The sequence below is a fragment of the Lynx rufus genome, unplaced genomic scaffold, assembly GCF_022079265.1.
Source record: "Lynx rufus isolate CCGP_SWC_20201006 ecotype Redwood Valley unplaced genomic scaffold, mLynRuf1.p SCAF_11, whole genome shotgun sequence".
NCBI classification, from domain to species: domain Eukaryota; kingdom Metazoa; phylum Chordata; class Mammalia; order Carnivora; family Felidae; genus Lynx; species Lynx rufus.
The window spans coordinates 14288672-14307892 of record NW_025814825.1 but is presented as its reverse complement, the minus strand read 5'-3'; the positions used below and the strand labels follow the sequence as shown (position 1 = coordinate 14307892).

General features: G+C 53.3%; 1 protein-coding gene across 3 annotated transcripts; it reads left to right on the top strand.

Annotated features, from left to right (window-relative positions):
- Positions 1-952: 952 nt before the first annotated feature.
- DNAJB12 (DnaJ heat shock protein family (Hsp40) member B12) lies at positions 953-18844 on the top strand. Of its 3 annotated transcripts, none has more exons than XM_047072922.1 (9): positions 953-1153; positions 9331-9502; positions 10204-10349; positions 11727-11912; positions 12039-12118; positions 13179-13288; positions 14910-15082; positions 15639-15736; positions 16955-18844. In XM_047072922.1, the coding sequence occupies exons 1-9, from the start codon at positions 1021-1023 to the stop codon at positions 16982-16984; spliced, it is 1128 nt and encodes a 375-aa protein (XP_046928878.1). In that variant the 5' UTR covers positions 953-1020; the 3' UTR covers positions 16985-18844. The 3 variants fall into 3 exon arrangements, with proteins under 3 accessions (XP_046928878.1, XP_046928879.1, XP_046928877.1); XM_047072923.1 differs by having other exon boundaries at positions 954-1153; positions 15639-15790; XM_047072921.1 differs by having other exon boundaries at positions 958-1153; positions 15639-15784.
- Positions 18845-19221: the final 377 nt, after the last annotated feature.

Here is a 19221-nt window from a genome sequence, read left to right as displayed (position 1 = left end):
TGTTCCACCACTGACCCTGGCCAAAACCCTGAAATCATTCTCAACTCCTCTTCCTCAATCCCACATCACACATCCAATCCACCAGCAAAATCGTTTTGATTTGTGTCTTCACAATACATCTAGAATTTGACTACTTCTCACAGCCTCCACCATTACCCTTGTCCGAGTTACCATTAATTCTCGCCTTACAGTAGTAGCTTACCAAATTCTGCTTAAAAGTCCAAGTAATAGAAGGACTGAGAAATGTCCAATGGAGTTGGCAATGTGGGTAACCTTGACAGGACTGCTTTCACTAGAAAGCCTGATAGAACCTCCCGTCTATAGTGTAATCCTACATGCTCCTTGTTGATTCTGTAATAACTCACCAAGGAAATTCCCATTTCAGAGCCTTTGCATGCTCTTCCTTCTGCCTGGACCATCCTTCCTTCCCTCCAGACGGTCATATCTGGAATACCTGCTCCTTCTCCTGATTTGAGGTTTCTGTTAAAATGCCAGCTTCTGAGAGATTTCATATCAGCCTATTTAAAATAGCACCTCCCACTCTCTATTCCCTTTTATTTTCTTCATTGCATTTGGCACTCTCTGAATATTTCTGTCTCTCTCCTTCTCCCCTACACACACTAGAATGTAAGTTCTATGAGGGCAGGGACTTTGTTTTGTTCTGCACTGTACACCCTGCCTGGCAAATGTCTGCTGAACGAATAAATGACCTTCGTCTCAAACTCACAGAATTACTACCAAGAAATGGAAGCATATTCGACTTCAAGACCCCCAAGTATGACCCTCCGGGATCCAGGAATGTGGGCATGCAGCCTCTTGACCTCTCCTAGCCGTCCCCTTCTTAGAAGACATACGGTAGCACTTCCGCCCTCGCTCAAACCTCGCTCAAATCTCGGAAAGGGAGGGGCGGAGGGTTTGTGTCATCAGCCTGCGCCCGCCTGCCCCGCGACGTACCGGCGGCTGGCGCAGCCCTCCGCTCGCCCGGCCTCCCCCTCCCTGGTTCCGCGCTCTGGTTCCGCCATGGAATCCAACAAGGATGAAGCCGAGCGCTGTATTAGCATCGCCCTCAAGGCCATCCAGAGCAACCAGCCCGACAGGGCACTCCGCTTCCTGGAGAAGGCGCAGCGGCTGTACCCGACGCCGCGAGTTCGCGGTGAGTGTGAGCTGCCGGAGAGACAGAGGGGACATTAGAACTGATGGGGGGAATACGGGAACGGACCGAGGGGAGCAGTTGGAGGAGGGGGAGGGGTGGCGAGGCGCGGCTACGCCTGCGCACTGAGACGCGCGGTGGCCGCTGGGAGGTGTAGTCTTTCGCTCCCACCCCTCTCCGGAACGCTGAACACCTGATGGCTAGCGCGGCCGCGACTTCAGCTTTCCGGGGGCTTGTGGAACCCTCTGAGATTTGGAGTTCCCGAGGATGAAAGGCGCTGGCGGGCGGGGGGAAAGGAACTTACCTGGAAGCGAAATCGAACTACTTTTCCCAAGGGGCCATTCGGTGGTCCAGGGCCGGTTGCCGGCCTGGGAAATATTATAGTTTAGGAAAATAAACATAACTCCTTTGACGGAGAGAATGGGTTCGAAGAGAGGGAAAGAAGACTTCCGACGTTCGGAAGGCCTGGAAAGGCGTCTCCGGGCGAGGGCCTGGGAACACTGTCCCGAAACCAGAGCCTGCCTTTTTCTCCCAGTCCACACCACCGCCTCGGACTGTCCGTCCTGAGAGCGGGCCCCCTCATTCCTGGAGCCTCTTCACCCGCCTGTGAGATTCGGGGCTTGTCGGAGACACTGGTCTTGCCACCCCGCCCACCCTGGCCCCCAAGAGTCCATCTGTGGCCGCCGAATGGACGGCTGGACAGCACAAGACTGCTAAGTGTCCCCCGGCTGAGGCTTCCAAACCGGGGAGGGATTAGTGAAGTTGTCCCAACTACTCAGCATCTCACTCTACCCAGGAACACTCTTTTTTTTTTTTTTTTTTTTTTAAACCTAAGACTTCAAAGAAGTTTTTCTTAATACAAGCTGGAGAAGGGGCGCCTGGGTGGCTTGGTTGGTTAAGCGTCCGACTTCGGCTCAGGTCATGATCTCACAGTCAGTGAGTTCGAGCCCCGCGTCGGGCTCTGTGCTGACAGCTCAGAGCCCAGAGCCTGTTTCAGATTCTGTGTCTCCCTCTCTCTCTCTGCTCCTCCCCTGTTCATGCTCTGTCTCTCTCTGTCTCAAAAATAAATAAAACGGTAAAAAAAAATACAAGCTGGAGGAGAGAAGGTAGTCCATTAAAGATACGGTTTCGTGCCAGCAGTTAACCACGCAGTAAACCGTCAGGCACATAACAGGTGCTCAGAATCAGAAGACCTGAGTTCTTATCCTGACTGCTACCATGTGATCTTTCTGAGCTTGGGTTTCCTTATCTGGAAAATCAAAAGGTTGGTGCAGACAATATGAATAACAATAATACCATAAGGCTTCTCTGTTTAGAAAGCTCTTTTGAGGGGCGCCTGTCTGACCCAGTCGGTAGAGCATGCGACTCTTGATCTGGGGGTTGTAAGTTCAAGCCCCCGTTGGGTGTGGAGATTACTTTAAAAAAATAAAATGTTCAGAGGCGCCTGGGTGGCTCAGTCGGTTAAGCAGGTTAAGCCTCCAATTTTGGCTGAGGTCATGACCTTACAGTTCGTGGGTTCAAGCCTGCTTAGGGCTCTGTGCTGACAGCTCAGAGCCTGGAGCCTGCTTCAGATTCTTTGTCACCCTCTCTCTCTGCCCCTCCTCTGCTTGCGCTCTGTCTCTTTCAAAAATAAATAAACAGTAAAAAAAATTTTTTATTAAAAAAAAAATCCTTAAAAACAAAAAGAAAGAAAGCTCTTTCCAATGCATTTTCTCACTTGACCCTGCCCTATCAGGGAGGCGGAGCAAAGATCATTATCTTTGTTCTATAGATAAGGAAATCTCTCAGAGGCAAGGGACTTGCCCACGATTACACAGCTAGAAATTGGAAAGTCCTGTGACTGTATAAATGTTTAATAGAGGAGTGAAATGAAAGAGCAGCAGTCAGCCTCGTAACCTTCCTTGCCTGCATTTGGAATTGAGAAAGGGGAACACTGGCAGAAGAGACCACCTGGAATGCTTGAATTTTCCTCCCTCCTGACTACAGGTTGATCTTTGGCCTGTTTGCCTTCTCTTGGAGAGAGTTTTAGTCTGTATTTGCCAGGACTCCTGAGGTCACCTGCTCAAGAAGCTTCCTACTGAAATAAATCACACTGCGTAAGAGAGGCACATGGTGGTGGGGGCGCATGAGCTCTCAGAATCCTGTCCGACGCTGGATGCTTCTGGAGCCTCAGAACCAGGCAGCCAAGAAAGGGTGGTAACAATATGGCCTGTGGAGATCTTCCTGTCAGCAGCTTCCTGGGCCAGTTCAGGGGCTTGGACGGATATCCTTCCTGGCGCTCAAGAAATGGAATTTGCTCAGGCAGAATCATCACCTGCTGCACAGTTGTCATATTCGCATTATTCTGGAGAGACTACGCCTCATACCTCTCTGTAAACTTCACCTTGCACCGTCCACAGCCCTGTATTCAGCTGACAAGGACCTGGGGTTAACTTAGGCCTGGAACAGAGAAACCTTGGTTAAAAAAATATTAGATAGCTGCCTACACATGCTGTTTGAGGTTTGAGTTCATTCCAGGCGCTTGTTCAATGCAACAGACTTTTTTTTTTTTTTAAGTTTATTTTATTTTTGAGAGCAAGTACCTGTGAGTGGGGGAGGGGCGAGGGGAGGGGAAGAATCCCAAGTGGGCTCCACAGGCTGTCAGCACCCCAAGTGTCCAACTTTTTATTTCGGCTCAGGTCATGATCTCACGGTTCATGGGTTCAAGCCCTGCATCGGGCTCAGTGCTGTCAGTGCAGAGCCTGCTTCGGTTCCTCCGTCTCCCTCTCTTTCTGCTCCCTCCATTGCTCTCTCTCTCTCTCTCTCTCTCTCTCTCTCAAAAATAAACATTAAAAAAAAAAAAGAGTCAGACACTTAACCAACTAAGCCACCCAGACACTCTGCAACAGACATTTTTTGTTTTATTTGCAAAGTCTTCTGCTTGGTGCTACGTGGTATGGCAGGACTGGTAAGACATCATCCTTCACCTCAAGGAGCCTACAGTGTAGTAAAGGAGACAAAGTTACAGAAAAAATAATACTGCGGTTAAAGAAAAATTAAGCACAGCGTTAGATGCCTAGGACTTAAGGATGGACAGGAAAGATCCAGTCCTCGCCCTCCATGAGTTCAGTCCGGTGACGTGGAGGGAAGTGCTGGGGTTGGATCCCTGAATGCGAAATTACAAGCAGTAGGGTGAGTGAGTGAGTCCTTACTGGGACTTAAAAATAATGGTAGATGACAGTGAGGGAAGGTGTCAGGGAGCAGGACAGAGGCAGCATTTAAACTGCACTTCGGAGGAAGGGAGGAGATTTGGAGAAGAACCTACTGGGGAAAAGACATGGAGGCTGGAGGCTGGGGGAGGACTGGGTGTAGCAAGACTTGGAGGCTGTGGAGGTGGTAATTTGAATAGAGAGGATTAAGGCTGGCAAGGAGGATGGGGTCAGGTTGTGGAAATCCTTTCCTGCCAGACCAGGGTATTCACTTTATTCTGTTGGTGAAAAGACCACTGAAGATTCTGATAGCAGGAATGAGATAAGGGTACCGTTCTGAGAAGAGAACGACGAGAAGGGTTAATGAAAGGGAAGAGAGACCCAAGGCAGAAACCAATTGGGAAAGCATTCATCGCGCTGTGTATTTCAGGAGCTCTGAGCACCTGAGGTAAGGCATCCCGGATGAGGAGAGGGTCATCAGAGAGGAGGTACCGAGCCTTGTGTGAGAGAGGTGTGCTGAGGAGAACTGGGGACACAGAATCCAAGCCTGTGTGGCCAAGGAGAAAGTAAGGTTGAGGATGGTGAGTGGGAAGAGCGGGGCAGGGGGCAGGATGCCGGTGGATGTTCCAGAGGAGCTGTCGGCTGGGAGCTCAGGAGAGAGCCCCAGGTTCCAGCTCAAAGACTGGTATTGTCATTTTGATGGAGCTCACTGGAGTCCTGCCTGGCTAGGGTCACTGTGTGAAAGTGTGGAACGCGTAGCGGATGTTGCTGTAAGCGCAGCCATGGGCCACATCTGGCCTCAGCCAGTGGGCAGAGACCAGGGAAGCAACAGAGTGAGATGGAGAACAAGGGGAGGAGGCACTCCCAGGAGCGGGCAGCCGCCAGGTGACCCTGGAGTGGTGTGGCAGGGAGGTGGTGAGCAACACTGTCAGGCCTTGTGGGGAAAGGGCGAGTCGAGAAATGAGAGGGGAAGGATCGAGAGCATGGGTGGAAGGTTGGTCTTAGAGAAGTGAAAGAACAGACAGAGGGAACGGTAGGGTGAAAGGAGGTCCGGTCCAGAGCAACCTTAAAGGGTGGAGGGGCCTCACAGTGAAAAGGCCACGAAGGGATTTCAAACTCGTGCTGCAGGAGGTGGGCCCAAGGGCTGGACACTTGTACTGTGGAATAGTAGCTGGGCCCTAAGCCTCGAGGTCCTAGGGCAGGGCTAGCGGGACCAGTCTCTTTCTGGGAGCCCACTTGGCATCGCCTTTGCCTGAGGCTTAGCAACGCTGGTGGAAAGTACCATGTTTTTCAGGGAGCCAGTGAGAACATCCTCAGTTTCCCCAGCACACAAAGAGAGGGTTGGCTTGGATGGTCTCGCAGCTTAGGCTGCCTAAGGGTCTAGGAAATGACTGACTGTGGGTCCAGGCAAAATCAGGAAGGCCGAGCCACTAAGGCCAGCATGTGGGGCAGGGAAGGATTGGTTGCTTTCACGGTGTCAGAGTGAGAGACGGTCTGGTACTGGCGAGGTCCGGGGTGGGGTTGTCCGTTCGGGTCAGTCGGCCTTCATGAGCCCTGCTGTGCGCTCAACCCTTCCATTCACCGAATTTCACTGAATCTTATTTATGCCTCAAAGCAACCCTACGAGGGCAGGGATCAGGCCTTCACTGACGATTCGATGACATGGTAAGTAGCAAAGGAACCGGACTGTCCAGCTCCACTCCCAGGCCATTGCCCTCTGCTGGCCTCCCTTTCCCGAACCACTTTGAGCACTACGGGAACAGAGAGAGGGCCCGGGAATAAAATGAACAGTAACAGATAACAATATTTACTGAGTGTTGTGCTAAGTCTCTTATATGCATTTGCTCATTTACTCTTGCAGCTCTCGTGAGGGAGAGACAGTTTTACATGAAGAAGCTAAATCAGCTTGTCCAAGATGACCCTGGTAGCAGGTGTCAGAGCCACAGCTTTGCCCCTCCAGTCTGGGTTGGAGGAGTGACCACTGCTGCTGGCTTTGGCCATAGAAATGCTCTCACCTCTGCCTCAGCTGCCACTTCTCCCACCGCAGCTCTGGTTTCTTCCTCTAAGTTCCAGGCTTTTTAGATGTCTGCCAGCTTGACGGCGAGGGGCAGAGTCAGGATTGGAACCCAGCTTTGTCTGTCTAACTCCGGAGCTGCGTTAAGCTGCTGTGTCATACTCTTTTGTGACATTTGCCTGTCAGCCCCTGTGCCATGAGGGATGTAACAGTGAGTCAGAATGAGGCAGTCACATCCCACAGGTCTGGCAGATGGGGTGTCCAGGCCATGAGAGAGACCTACTTGTCAGCAACCAACAATCTTGAATTGCCAACTCAAGCAGAAACCTTCTGTGTGACCCAGAGCACATCCATTCCCCTTTGGGCTCTCTTATGCAGTGTAAAGAAACTAGAGTGGCTGACTCCATGTAACTGCCCTGAAAAGTTTCCAGAATCTTCCCTGAGAAATACTAGAGTGAGTCCATCTCCTGGTTAACGCTCTTGTGTATCTATAGCAATTGAATGGTTGGTCATATTCTCCTTAGGGTATATCAGCACAGCCTGGACCACTGGGGCTTCCAGAGAAACTGATATAAACAAATTCTTTTTTTTTTTTTTTAAGTTTATTTATTTTTGAGAGAGAAAGGCATGCAGAAAGAGAGGGAGACCGAGAATCCCAAGCAGGCTCCACACTGTCAATGCAGAGCCTGATGTGGGGCTCGAACTCGTAAACCGTGAGATCATGACCTGAGCCGAGATCAAGAGTCGGATGCTTAACCGACTGAGCCCCCCAGGAGCCCTTGAAATAAGTTCTTTAAACGCCCTCCAAATCCAGCAAACTAGCTCCCCTTCTTCCCCATCTTCATCAGCATCTCTTCATCTTTTGCTTTTTCTTCCTTTGCCATTCGCTTGGTATGGACCTGGCATCTGGGACAGCCTGAAATCTCATGGTTACGGTTGGGTCCAAAGCCTGCCAGGTGCTGAGACTTAGCCTTCCTAAGCCCTGGAGCTCCCTGACCCCCCCAGCTTGGGTCGCCTCCCTGGCCAGGCATCAGCCTGTGTCATAAATCAGCAGCTACTCAGTTTTGAATTTTTACTCTGTCAGTTTCTGTGCCAGGTGCTTACAAATGGTATTTGATCCTTGTTACACCCATTATCCTCATATCCCTTAGGAAACAGGTTCAAACAGATTTTATAGATCGGCCAGGGCCATACTGCTAGGAGTGACTGAGCTGAGATTTGAACACAGTTCTTTCTGAATTTAACTTCTCTTTATTTGGAAGGACTGTGCTGGAGAGGGCTCCCCATGCCAGCCTCATGCAGTCCAGGATAGCATAGTTAAGAACATGGTTCTGGGAGCCAGACATCCAGGCGTTTTAAGTGCTGACTGCCCAGCTTGTGCAGCCACGGGCCAATGGATCAAACACACAGCTCCTTCTTTAACTTTTCTTTTTTAATGATTATTTATTTTGGACAGAGAGATAGCACGCGTGTGAGTAGGGGAGGGGCAAAGAGAGAGGAAACACAGAATCCAAAGCAGGCTCTGGGCTCTGAACTGTCAGCACAGAGCCTGATGCGGGTCTAGAACCCACAAACCGTGAGATCATGACCTGAGACAGCTCCTCCTTTATCGTGGGGATGGTGGTAATAAGACCTACTTCTGAGGCCATTGTCAAGATTAAATGAACTAGTAGAGGCAGAGCCTGGGCCTGCCTAACACATAGTGAGCACTCATTACGGTTACTCTTCTCAGTGCATACCCTTGGGGTTTGCTACAGGAGTCCTTCACATCCCTCCTGCGAGGCAAGCTTGACTGCCAGCTCCCGACCCAGTGAGATCCTGTGAGTTTGCTGCACCTAAGACAGCAGTGGCTCAGGGCACAGTGGTCCACTTGAGTCCCAGTGTTCTGCTCCCAGCGAGCCCTGCTCCAGGCCCCTCCTGTGAGACCCAGGTGCATTGCATTAGAGGGTGTCTAACACCCAGCACAGTGCCTTGAGCCCAGCAGGCTCCTGGCGTGTTTGAAAGAAGCTGGGGACCAGCCGAGGGCACTGCTGTCCTTCCTCAGCACAGTGTCCTGGGTCCCTGCAGAGGTCCAGGTGCCTGGCTTCCCAGGGCACTGTACCCCAGGCATGACTGGGGTTTCCAGAACTGATTTCGTGCCTGGAATCAATGGGTGCAGGGAACTTTTGCCAGAGATTTGGGCTCTTTGTCACTGAGTCAGCAGGAACCACAGACTTGGGTTGGAGTCACTGGGACCCTATCTGAGGATGATAGCTAATGCCCTGCATAGACTCTGAACATTGCAGTATGACGTTTGACATGGCCAGCCACTTGAAAAGTGTAAGGAATAGCAAGTAGCAGAGGAGAGGTCTTCATCCGGAGTCTCGTGCCGTCCCTGGCCCTGGAGCACATTCATTGCCCCCATCCCCCTTCACAGCTAAGTGAAGGTCTCCAGAAGGCCTTTCCCCCCAGTCCCAGCAGAAACAGATGGTCCTGCCAAGTGTGGTCCCCACTGACATAGGCGGAGCACTTGCCTCTCTCTGCACTCAGCAGGGTCTGTGAAACATACCACTTTGGGATTTTTTTAAGCCTGAAGGGCTAATGGTTTGTTTTTATGGGGAGTTTTAAAATAACCCATACCCAGGGGTGCCTGGCTGGAGCAGTCGGTAGAGCATGCGACTCTTGTGGGATTGTAAGTTTGAGCCCCACTTTGGGTATAGAGATTAATTAAAATAAAATCTTAAAAACAAAAAAAAAAAAGATCTAAAACAACCCATACCCTGACAACTCACGAGAGCAGGCGACTGTCCCACTAGCCCTCCCCCACCCCCTGCACCCCGCCCAGGCCCAAGTTGGGGAGGGAGCTACTGGCTTTGCTGGGAGAAGAAGCAAGTGGGATGTGGGCGGCCCTGGCCTCTCCCAGGACCAGGCAGGCCCTCAGCCACGGCATGTGGCTTTGCTGCAACAAGAGCCCTGAATGGTTTGTTTGCCTTGCACAGCCCTGATCGAGTCCCTCAACCAGAAACCACAGTCTACCAGTGACCATCCCCAACCCACAGACACCACCCACAGGAAAGCAGGTGGGGCCGAAGCCCCCGCGGCCAACGGAGAAGCTGGAGGAGGAGAGGGCACCAAAGGCTACACTGCGGAGCAAGTAGCAGCAGTGAAAAGGTAGAGGGGCCGGAGCCCAGCGCCATTGGCAAGTTTTCAGATCTAGAGAAGGCTTCCTGCAGCGTGGCCCCCGCCTCACATCTGCCCGTGGTCTGGATGGGCCCTGGGAGGGTCCTGAGGATGGAGGAGGTCCAGCTGGGCGGGCCCACCGGCCCTGGGATACAGCGTGGGAATCAGGGCTCTGCTGTCCCCTCCCGCCAAGTCAGCCCACAGCAGAGGCTGGAAATGCTGACTCTGCCGCTGGCCAGACGAGCCTGGCCTCTTTACATAGCTCTGTTGATCAGACAGAGATGGGGCGTGGGCTCCCCTTCCAGCTTCTCCCCCACCCCTAACAAAGACCCTTTCAGACCAGGGCCTGTGTGGCACAGAATGGAGACAGGAGACGGTTATCCCTCCAGGGCTTGGGTAGGCCCCACACACACACTGACAGTCGTTCTGAGGTGGCCTCCGGTGAAGGTGCTGTTAGCGAAGGGAAATGGTTCCTGGCCTGAAAGACTGCAGCTGCCCCCCTCTTAAATCCTAAGTGTATTCCAGGTGTTTCCACTGGGCCCTACCTAGCTCCCCGTTCCAGGTGGAGCTTACTGAGGCCCCCTTGCCCCCGAGGGACCTAGAGGAACTGACGGCCGAGCCCTACTGTGCGCCCATACTGCTCTCCCCCACCTCACCTCACGGCCCTGGGCCCTCTCTACCCTCTCCCCCAGGGTCAAGCAGTGTAAGGATTACTATGAGATCCTGGGGGTGAGCAGAGGGGCCTCCGATGAGGACCTGAAGAAGGCCTACCGCAAGCTGGCCCTCAAGTTCCACCCAGACAAGAACCACGCACCTGGCGCCACTGAAGCTTTCAAAGGTAAGCTAGCCTTGGTTTCCCGGTGCTTGGTGTTTTTCATCTCCTGTCCTTGGGAAGGAGTCAGTGGCCTTGGACCCACGTGCCCTGGGCTCAGGACCTGCTTCCTGGGAAGAAAGTCCTAGTAGCCGCCTCTAGCATAGAGCCTCAGAGCTCAGATAGCCTCCCCTTCCTCTTCGTTCCCCAGGGCTTACAGGAGGGGAGCTGAGGCAAGAGAGGACCGACCGGTGGCTTTTCCAAGGTCCCAGAGCAGTTGAGGGTCAGAAGCAGGCCTCCTGACTCACCTGTATGCACGTCCCCATCTTGGGATATTGCTACCGGTTTCCCTGTGCTGAGGGGCAAGGAAGCCTCAGGTCAGTGGGCTTGGGGCCTGGTGGCCTCCCCATCACCAGCAGCCACAGCCAGCCCTGCAGTGCACACACACTCACACATAACACACACTCACAGTGTGTGCCTACGAGGCAGTGACCGCAGCCAAGTAGGGAGCCCGTGGCAGAGCACACCCTAAGACCTGGTGTGCTGTTTCCTAGGCTCCACCCCAGGTGCTGCATTCCAGGTGCTTGGGGTTGGTCCTGCTGCGTGTGGGTGTGGGGTACTGTGCAGGCGTCACCCCACTGCTGCCTGTCAGCCTGCCCCCGAGGGAGACGGTGAAGAGAAGCAGGGAGGCAGGGCGGCTGTGGTGAACGTTGCTCCAGCCCTGACTCCTGCCTGCAGCCCCGCAGGCACCAAGACGCCAGATCTGGCCCTGGGACCTTGTCACCATGGCAGGAGGGGGGGGATTCTCCTTCCTGCAAGGGTGGCAGGTTTTGAAGCAGATGCAGCCGCTTTGACCCACTCCCTTGAGAGAGTGAGCCGCTTGAGAAGGAGCAAGAGACTCGGGAGGGCCCGGAGCAGGGTCCTTTGAGGCACAGGTTTCCCACCTGGGGAGCTTTTCCTGGGGAGGCCTTGGGGCCACGCCGAGGAACAGCAGCTGGGACCTGGACCCCAGGGAGGAGAGGGCTCACCAGGCCACACTACCAACGGTGAAGTTTTGACTAGAACCTGGGGATCTGGCCCTTCCTGACAGTTGCTGTAGGAGTACATAAGATAATGCCCATAAGGGGCCTGAGGCAGAGAAAAAGCTCAACCACTGTCATGAGGTGGAGCACGAGGAGCCTGAGGGTTCATCTTCCGCCAGGCCCAGACCACCCAGATCCACTTAGAGGTATTCCTGCCTGCACCCCTCCCGACACGGGCCCAACAGCCAAACTCCCCTCTGGCCCCAAGGACTCCTTCCTAAGGCACCACTTGAGTACCTGAAAGAAAGGAGCTATTGGCTGCCAGGGGCACCTCCACCTCCATGCCCACCGTCTCCAAGCCTGACTTCTGGCTCCTTTCTAGCTATCGGCACAGCATATGCGGTACTTAGTAACCCAGAGAAAAGGAAACAGTATGACCAGTTCGGTGATGACAAGAACCAGGCAGCGCGGCATGGCCACGGGCACGGGGACTTCCACCGTGGCTTTGAGGCCGATATCTCCCCCGAAGACCTCTTCAACATGTTCTTTGGCGGTGGCTTTCCGTCTAGTAAGTACCCCACCCCACCCCACCCCCTGCAGCCAGGTCTCCCTGGGGGTGATGGTGGGAGACTGGAAGACAGCCTCTCCCTTTTCCTGCAGCCCCACCCCCTGACTCAGTCCCTCTGACCTCCAGGTAACGTCCATGTCTACAGCAACGGCCGCATGCGCTATACCTACCAGCAAAGGCAGGACCGCAGGGAGAACCAGGGTGACGTGAGTGAGGAAGGCACCGGGAGAGCAGGGGGAGGGTGCCAAGCCCCACCCAGGGTGTGAGGCCTGAAGGGGGCGTGACATCCCCAGCTGTCTGTCCTCCGAGGGGCAGTGCCCCCACGGTTCTCGGCTAAGGAGCCATCTTGGTTCCCCCTTGCCATTCTACTGAGCGGCACTAGAGGGAGCCACACTCCACAGTGCTGCCCAGAAGGAGTGGGGATTTGATGGCTTCTGTCAGGAAATGTAATGCAGAAACTTCTCCACCTACAGACAGGTTTGAGTGTGATTGGCCTTTGTGCAGTCCATTTGTTCATAAGGCCAAAGTGACATTTTCCAAGCAATGGGAAGTGAAACTTCACGAGAGAATTGTAAAGGATGACAAAGGTTGTTGAATCTTCTTCTTTTCGGCACTCTTAAAAAATGTATACAAAAGCTATAGCAAGACAATGCTTCAAAAACATTTTGAATGCCACGGGTTAAAGAACAGCTAGCGGACTAAAATTAAAATACTGCAGACAATTCCACAGCCTTTAAAATTATGGCAGACAGAGGGGTTCCCTATTGCTCTTAGGTTTTTATCTATTTATTTTTTAAACTTAGTGTGTGTGTTTGTATTTAACATACGGAAGAGTTTTTTAAATTTGTTCATATTTACAAATATGAACAAATTTGTTCATATTTACAATTTTTTAACTGGCAGTTTTTAAATCGGTAATATAGTTATATGGTGCAAAATCCAAAAAAAATATGTATATAGTGAAAATTTCCCTCCAGCCCTGCCTACCGTTCTCATGGAGGAAGCCTCTTTAGCTCATTTTTTTGGTGTTCTCAGATAAATACATCCAGGCACCCTTTTCCTGTATTTAACACCAGTTGCTACTTTGTATTCCTCTGCGGAAACCGGCAGGTGGAGGAGCTTCTGTATTTGGGGGGCCCGTGGCGCAGTTAGCAGCGTCTTCCTCCTGCCGCCCAGGCTCCTTTGTGCCAGGGAAGCTGGCGGTGATTGCGGCCTATGCCACACTCCCACCAGGTCCGCTGAGTGACCATTGGTTCTTTCCTCCAGGGCGGGCTGGGGGTGTTTGTTCAGCTGATGCCCATCCTCATCCTGATCCTCGTGTCGGCGCTCAGCCAGCTCATGGTCTCCAGTCCCCCATACAGCCTGAGCCCAAGGCCGTGAGTACCCACCGCTGGGGATGGGGTGGTAGGCAGACAGGGGCTTCGGATCCTCAACCCGCATCGGGCGCCTTCCTTCCTATCCTGCGGAGTCGTTGATCACAATGCGGAAATCTGGCTTAGAATCAAGGAAATACACTTGCCCTGTTGAGATTAGGTTCTTGATCTTTTTAGTATCCCAGTCCCCTAAGAAAATGCAATGAGAACTGCAGATCTCTTCCCTCAAACACTACACATATACACAACTTTGCATATGATTTCACAAGCTTCATGACACTTCCCCCCATCTTATCTGCTGACCTTGAGGTAAGAACCTGTGCTCTTAAGTTGTGGGTGGTGGGCCTTGGGGCCGTGGAAAGAACAGGGGTTCTAGAATCAGAACAAAGGTGGATTTGAATCCCAGCTACTTTATTAACTAAGCAGCTGTGTGACCCTAGACAAGTTACATGACTTCTCTGAGCTTTGGTGTCCTCATCTGTGCAATGCGAATAACATCTATGTGCTTGTGGAAATGAAATGAGTCACAGACACTTAAAATGCCAGGTTTGGGGCACCTGGCTGGCTCAGTCGGTGGAGCATGAGACTCTTGATCTCAGAGTCTTGAGTTTGAACCCCATGTGAGGTATAGAGATTACTTTAAAATAAATAAGCAAAAGGTTTGTTTTTTTGTTTTTTGTTTTTTTTATGCCAGGCTCGAGAGAAACGTTCAACAGTATTTGTTCAATGAATTTATGGTCTCAGCTGCCAGTAGTGAACTTGGGCAAGTTATTTGGCCTTTTAAGGCATCCGCTCCCCTCATTTATTTCCAGCATCTGGCACCACATCTGATACATAGTTATATAGTGGGTGCTCAGCTTCTATTGGTGGGAACCCTCTGTTCCCCCAAAGTGGCCTGGCCCTGTTTCGGAGCCTGGCAGCCTTCCTCTCGGCCACCAGGGGGCACAGTCGGGTGGCTGGACCCACACCAGGCAACATAGGTTCTCCGTGGCCTGTCGCCAGCCCTTGGCTCTGAAGCTGGAGAGGCAGCAGAGGGCAGGTAGGGGCTGTTCGCCCCCCCACACCCGAACTGTCTCCTGTCTGCTGCGTGTCACGACTCTGCCTACAGAGCCTGCGGGTGGAGCTGGAAGATAGGACCAAAAGCTGGAAGGACAGAGGTCCTTGGAGTCCTTGTGTCTTGTTGTTCCTAAGCCTCTTAACCCGATTGGGAGTTCCTGGGTAGGCAGGCAGGCCCTGGGCAACAATGAGCTTAGGGGAGGAATGTGGAAATGGAGGCACTGGGACCCCGACTCACACCCCTAATCAGAGGCAGAGCCCAGTCTCCCCTGCTGCACTGACCGGGGCCTCTCAAAAGGGGCTCCTCCCACAGGCCCCAGGTCAGCAGTGTGGTAAGCAGAGAGCCTGAGGAAGGGCTGGCCGTAGTCTGGACCACTTAGACAGGAGGGACACCCTGCCTTTCCTTCAGACCCTCATTTTGGGTGCTGTGCGAGTTCCTCTCCAGTTTTGGAGGGAAGCCAGCCCTGTGGCCTGTGCGGTACCTCCTGTTGGGGGACCCTGTCATCCTTAGAGCTGCCGTGGGGCTGGGGACCTGGGCCCACTTTGTGCCTGATGTATTTCCGGCCAGGTCGGTGGGCCACGTCCACAGGCGAGTCACTGACCACCTGAACGTCGTCTACTACGTGGCAGACACCTTCTCCAAGGAGTACACAGGCTCCAGCCTCAAAACAGTTGAACGGAATGTGGAAGACGACTATATCGCCAACCTCCGAAACAACTGCTGGAAGGAGAAGCAGCAGAGTGAGTGCGTGTGTGTTGCAGGGACAGAGCTTGAGCGCAGGGAAGGAGAAAGCCCTGCTCACCAGAGATTTGTGGACCCAGCGCCTGGCACTGCCTCGCACCAGCCACCTCCCAGCCAAAAATGGGACCCCACCCTCTTTCCTTGGGGCCGGGAGCCAGGGGCCACCTGGAGATTTCCTCCAGGTTCCCGTAAGTCACTTCCGTCAGCCTGAGTGTGGCTGCCAGAGGTAAGTGTGTTGAGATGGATTGGAGCACGTGTCCTGGCCACCTAGTGACTGGCCATCCAGCTGTATCTGTGGGACCCTAGGGAGGTCTAACCAGAACGACAGGTTCTTTCCTCGGCTGATCTCACCTAAGTCTGTAGAAAGGGGCCTCTGTTCTCTCCCAAGCTGGGACCATAGTCTGCTCTCCGGGGCCTTTCCTAAAGGGAGGCCAGCTCTGCGCCAGCTCTGGGGCCTGTAACAGTCTTCCTCCCACCCCCACAGGCTAGGCAAGTGCTCCAGTGACCCTTGGGGGATACCAGGTGTGCCCTAAACTCTGCCCCATTGCTTTGCAGAGGAAGGCTTGCTGTACCGGGCCCGCTACTTCGGTGACACAGATATGTACCACAAAGCACAGAAGATGGGCACCCCAAGCTGTAACCGACTGTCAGAGGTGCAGGCCTCCCTGCATGGATAGTCCTGGGCCAGCCACGCCACCGAGGTCCAAGTATGAGCCAGGGCCTCCTCTGCCCTGCAATTCCTGGCAGCTTTGGCCCTGGTCATAAGGCAGAGGAGGGTGGGAGGGAGAGAGGAAAATAGCCTGTTGATTATGGCACAGACTCCTTTTCCCCAGCCTGACCTCCAGCCTGCAGAGCTGGGGCAGCTCTAGGGTGTGCTCAGAAACCAAGGTCTGGTTCAGGCTCCAGTGCTACTGTCTACTGCCCCCTCCCAATTCCCTGGCTCTGGGAGCGTGGGGTGCCGGAGAATCAGGCAGAAGGGGGACCTCAAGGCCACGGCTAAGGGCCACCCCTGCCTCCCTGGTCTGAGCGAGCCACCAAGTCACCATGGCCCTTTCCCTAGGGCCAGTAGACTATTGTCTATGCTCTGGTATTTAGGCCACCAAGTATTACTGGTCCCAAGATAGCCCCCTCCACACACAGTCTCCACCTGACGGCAAGAAGAAACACGTGAGAGCCAGTGGGCCAAGATCCCATCCTCTTCCTCTGCCCTTCCAGGCAGGAGGAAATGGAGCAAGATGGATGGGCAGCCCCACAGTAGGCCAGGGAGGGCGCCTACAGGCTGGGAGCGGGAGAGGCCCGTTGCCCTGACCACTGGCCCTCTGGTGGAATCAGAGGCACTCTCTCACGTACCAGTGCACCTGGCAGCCTGGAAGCCGCAGGCATCCGGCCTGCCCGGGCACCTCACCTGTGGTCTGAGGAAGAGAACAGAAGGTCATGAGTTTACGGTCGAACGCAGAGCCTTTAGCACAGAAAGCGGGGGTGGGGGGGTGGGGTGGGAAATGCAAGTTGCTGGTAGCAGACTCCACTCCTCCTTTACCCCTGCATGTGGGCAGTGAGCTCCGCTTCCAGCATTTGCCAGAGGGGACACACTGGACCCAGCCCAGAAGAGGGTAGGCAGAGCCAGTAAAGGTTCTCTTCTGGGTTGGTTACCTGCCCATCCATCCTCTGCCTGTGTCCCCTTCGGCAGGGGTCCAGCTGTGCTTGGAGGCCATCTGCTACGCCTCCTCGAGAGTGACAGAGTGCAGGAGGGAGACAGGTTGGGGCTGAGGTGGGCAGGACAGCAGCCAGGAGGTCGGCTTGTTTGTGCGGGCTGAGCTAGAGGCTCCAGGCCGCGGGACTGCCAGGCTAACTGTTACCACTCTCCTCCCCAGACCATGAAATCCCTGGAGAATTTTTGGTGACATGCACTGAGCCAAGGTGATGGACTGTATATTTAAGGAAAGACATAAAAAGAAAAAAAATTAAAGTGGAATTGGAGGCCGAACACCGCACACAACTGCCCTCTCTCTCACCCAGTAAATGCTGAAAGGCCTTAGGACAGGAAAACCTGCCACGGGGCTGCTTCCCTCCCTCCCAGGGCTGGCCGAGGCTCCACTTCGGCTGCTCCTAGGATACGGAAACCATGGCAACGAAAGTAGAATGTAAAACTTGCAGCAAATGTCTGTGGAAAGGGCTGGGGGAGGGGGCGCCCAACTGCCTTCCTCCCCCTCCCAGGAGCCACCACCAGTCACCTCTCCGTGGAAGCCAGTCAGAGGCGTTGGCCAAGGATAGGAGGAGGAGGAACAAGAACTCTCCATAGAATGTAATTTACAGAGCGTGCATATGTGTGTGTGTGTGTGTATATATATGTATATCTATATATATCTATTTATATGTAAATAGCATATATAAAGATATATATATATATATAGTCTACTTTTTAAACTATGCAGGAATTTGATTAAGTTGTTTAGCTGATTTCTTCCCTGTTTTAGAAAATGAGGCGTGTTTGGGGAAGGCAGCCTGTTCCTTCAGCGGCTGGACATTATGCCACGGCTGACAGTGGAAGGAAAGTCGGGTCGTAGCTTTTAATGTTCCCCTCAAACCGAGCCTGCTTTTGGTGGCAGCAGTAATCATGATAGTGTAAGTCTGTAGAGAACTTGGAGGTTGCCAGCTTTATGGTGAAGCTGGAGGGGAGCAGGCTTCCAGGGGAGAAAGTGCCCCTAGGGCCAGGTACCATGTCAGTACTGAGTCATGGTGAGGCCCCTGGCAGCCTGCCGGTGGGAGGCCGCCCTCCTCAAGCTTTGGCCAGCTCAGGTGGGCTCTTAGTCCTGGAGCCCAGGAGCTCTCTGTCCCTCCGCCACAGAAAACAGGGTTAGAGAGGCGGACCGGGTTTTGCCTAGCCACCTGCCCCCCTCTTAGTCCCAAAGTGGGTTTTGCCTTATAGATGCCACAGGCCACGGCTCCGTTGTTGCCACTGGCTTTTCCCAAGTTATGCACCAAGGACTCCAGAAGGTTCTTCCTCCGAGAGTCAGCCAGGTGGTGCCCGAGACCCTGGGGCAGCAGCCGAATCCTGAAGAAAGTCCGGGCCTGTGGGCACCTCTGTCTCCGCCCTCCATGGACATGATGCCACCCGGCCTTCTGTTGCACTTTGGACAAAGGCTGCGCCTGAACCAGAAGGGTTTTCTTATACTCACCTTGATGTGAGGATTTTTCTCAAAACAGCAGTTGCTGCCAGGGGAAGGGAGGGAGGTTTTATTTATTCCCACGGTTTATACTGGGCCTTTTGGAATTACTCTTTTTCCCGAATTTTCCTCTGGCAGTGGGTGTGTCATTGAGCCTGCCACCTTCCAAAGCCTTACTTCCCCAAGCTGCCAGCCAGGAGGTGATAACCATCCTCTCAGAGTTTCTCTTGGCTCTTTTTTTTTTTTTAAGCCCCCCGCCCCCCGCCCCCAATGAACAAAGATTCTTGCTGGGAAAGGAAGCTTGGTAAAGAAATGTCAGATCTGGTTTTTGAACAAGATCCTGCCCTGTGATGCAGCAGCCACCCCGGCCCAGAGAGATGATAAGAAGTGGACGTGGGCAAGAGTACCCCCCCCCTCGCCGCGGTGGCCCTGGTGCTCTGCCCCCACCACCCCTACCGTCTGATCTTGGTAGATGTCCCTAGGTGGGCTGACCCATGTGCAATAAGAACATAGATCCTAAAGGATCCCTTGAGAAGCTGTATTTCTTGAATTAGAATTCTAAAATTGTACATCTATAAATATACGTTTATTATGTGATTGGCCTTGGTGGGTCTGCGTTGAACAAGGGGGCTGAGGTGATGGGCCACAAACACCTGTTGCTTCGGACACGGCCCAGCTCATACCACCTAGGAGTCTTTGGTGATGGTCCCAAAAGTCCTCCTCACCCCTTGCCCCAGCCGACAGCCACTAAGGTCACAAGTGTTGTTCCAAGGCTGATTCCATCCAGGCAAAAGGTAAGGGGCTTAATCAGGCCAGGATCCTGGGGTTCCCTAATAACCTCTGGTTCCCCTTGTTTTGCTCCCTCTCCATCCCTGCTGTGAGTAAAATACTCAGAATCTCCCTCCTCCCCAGCCAGGAGCTAGAGCCCATTCCAGATCTAGAACAGGGGGAAAGTTACAAGTTTCTTTCCATCT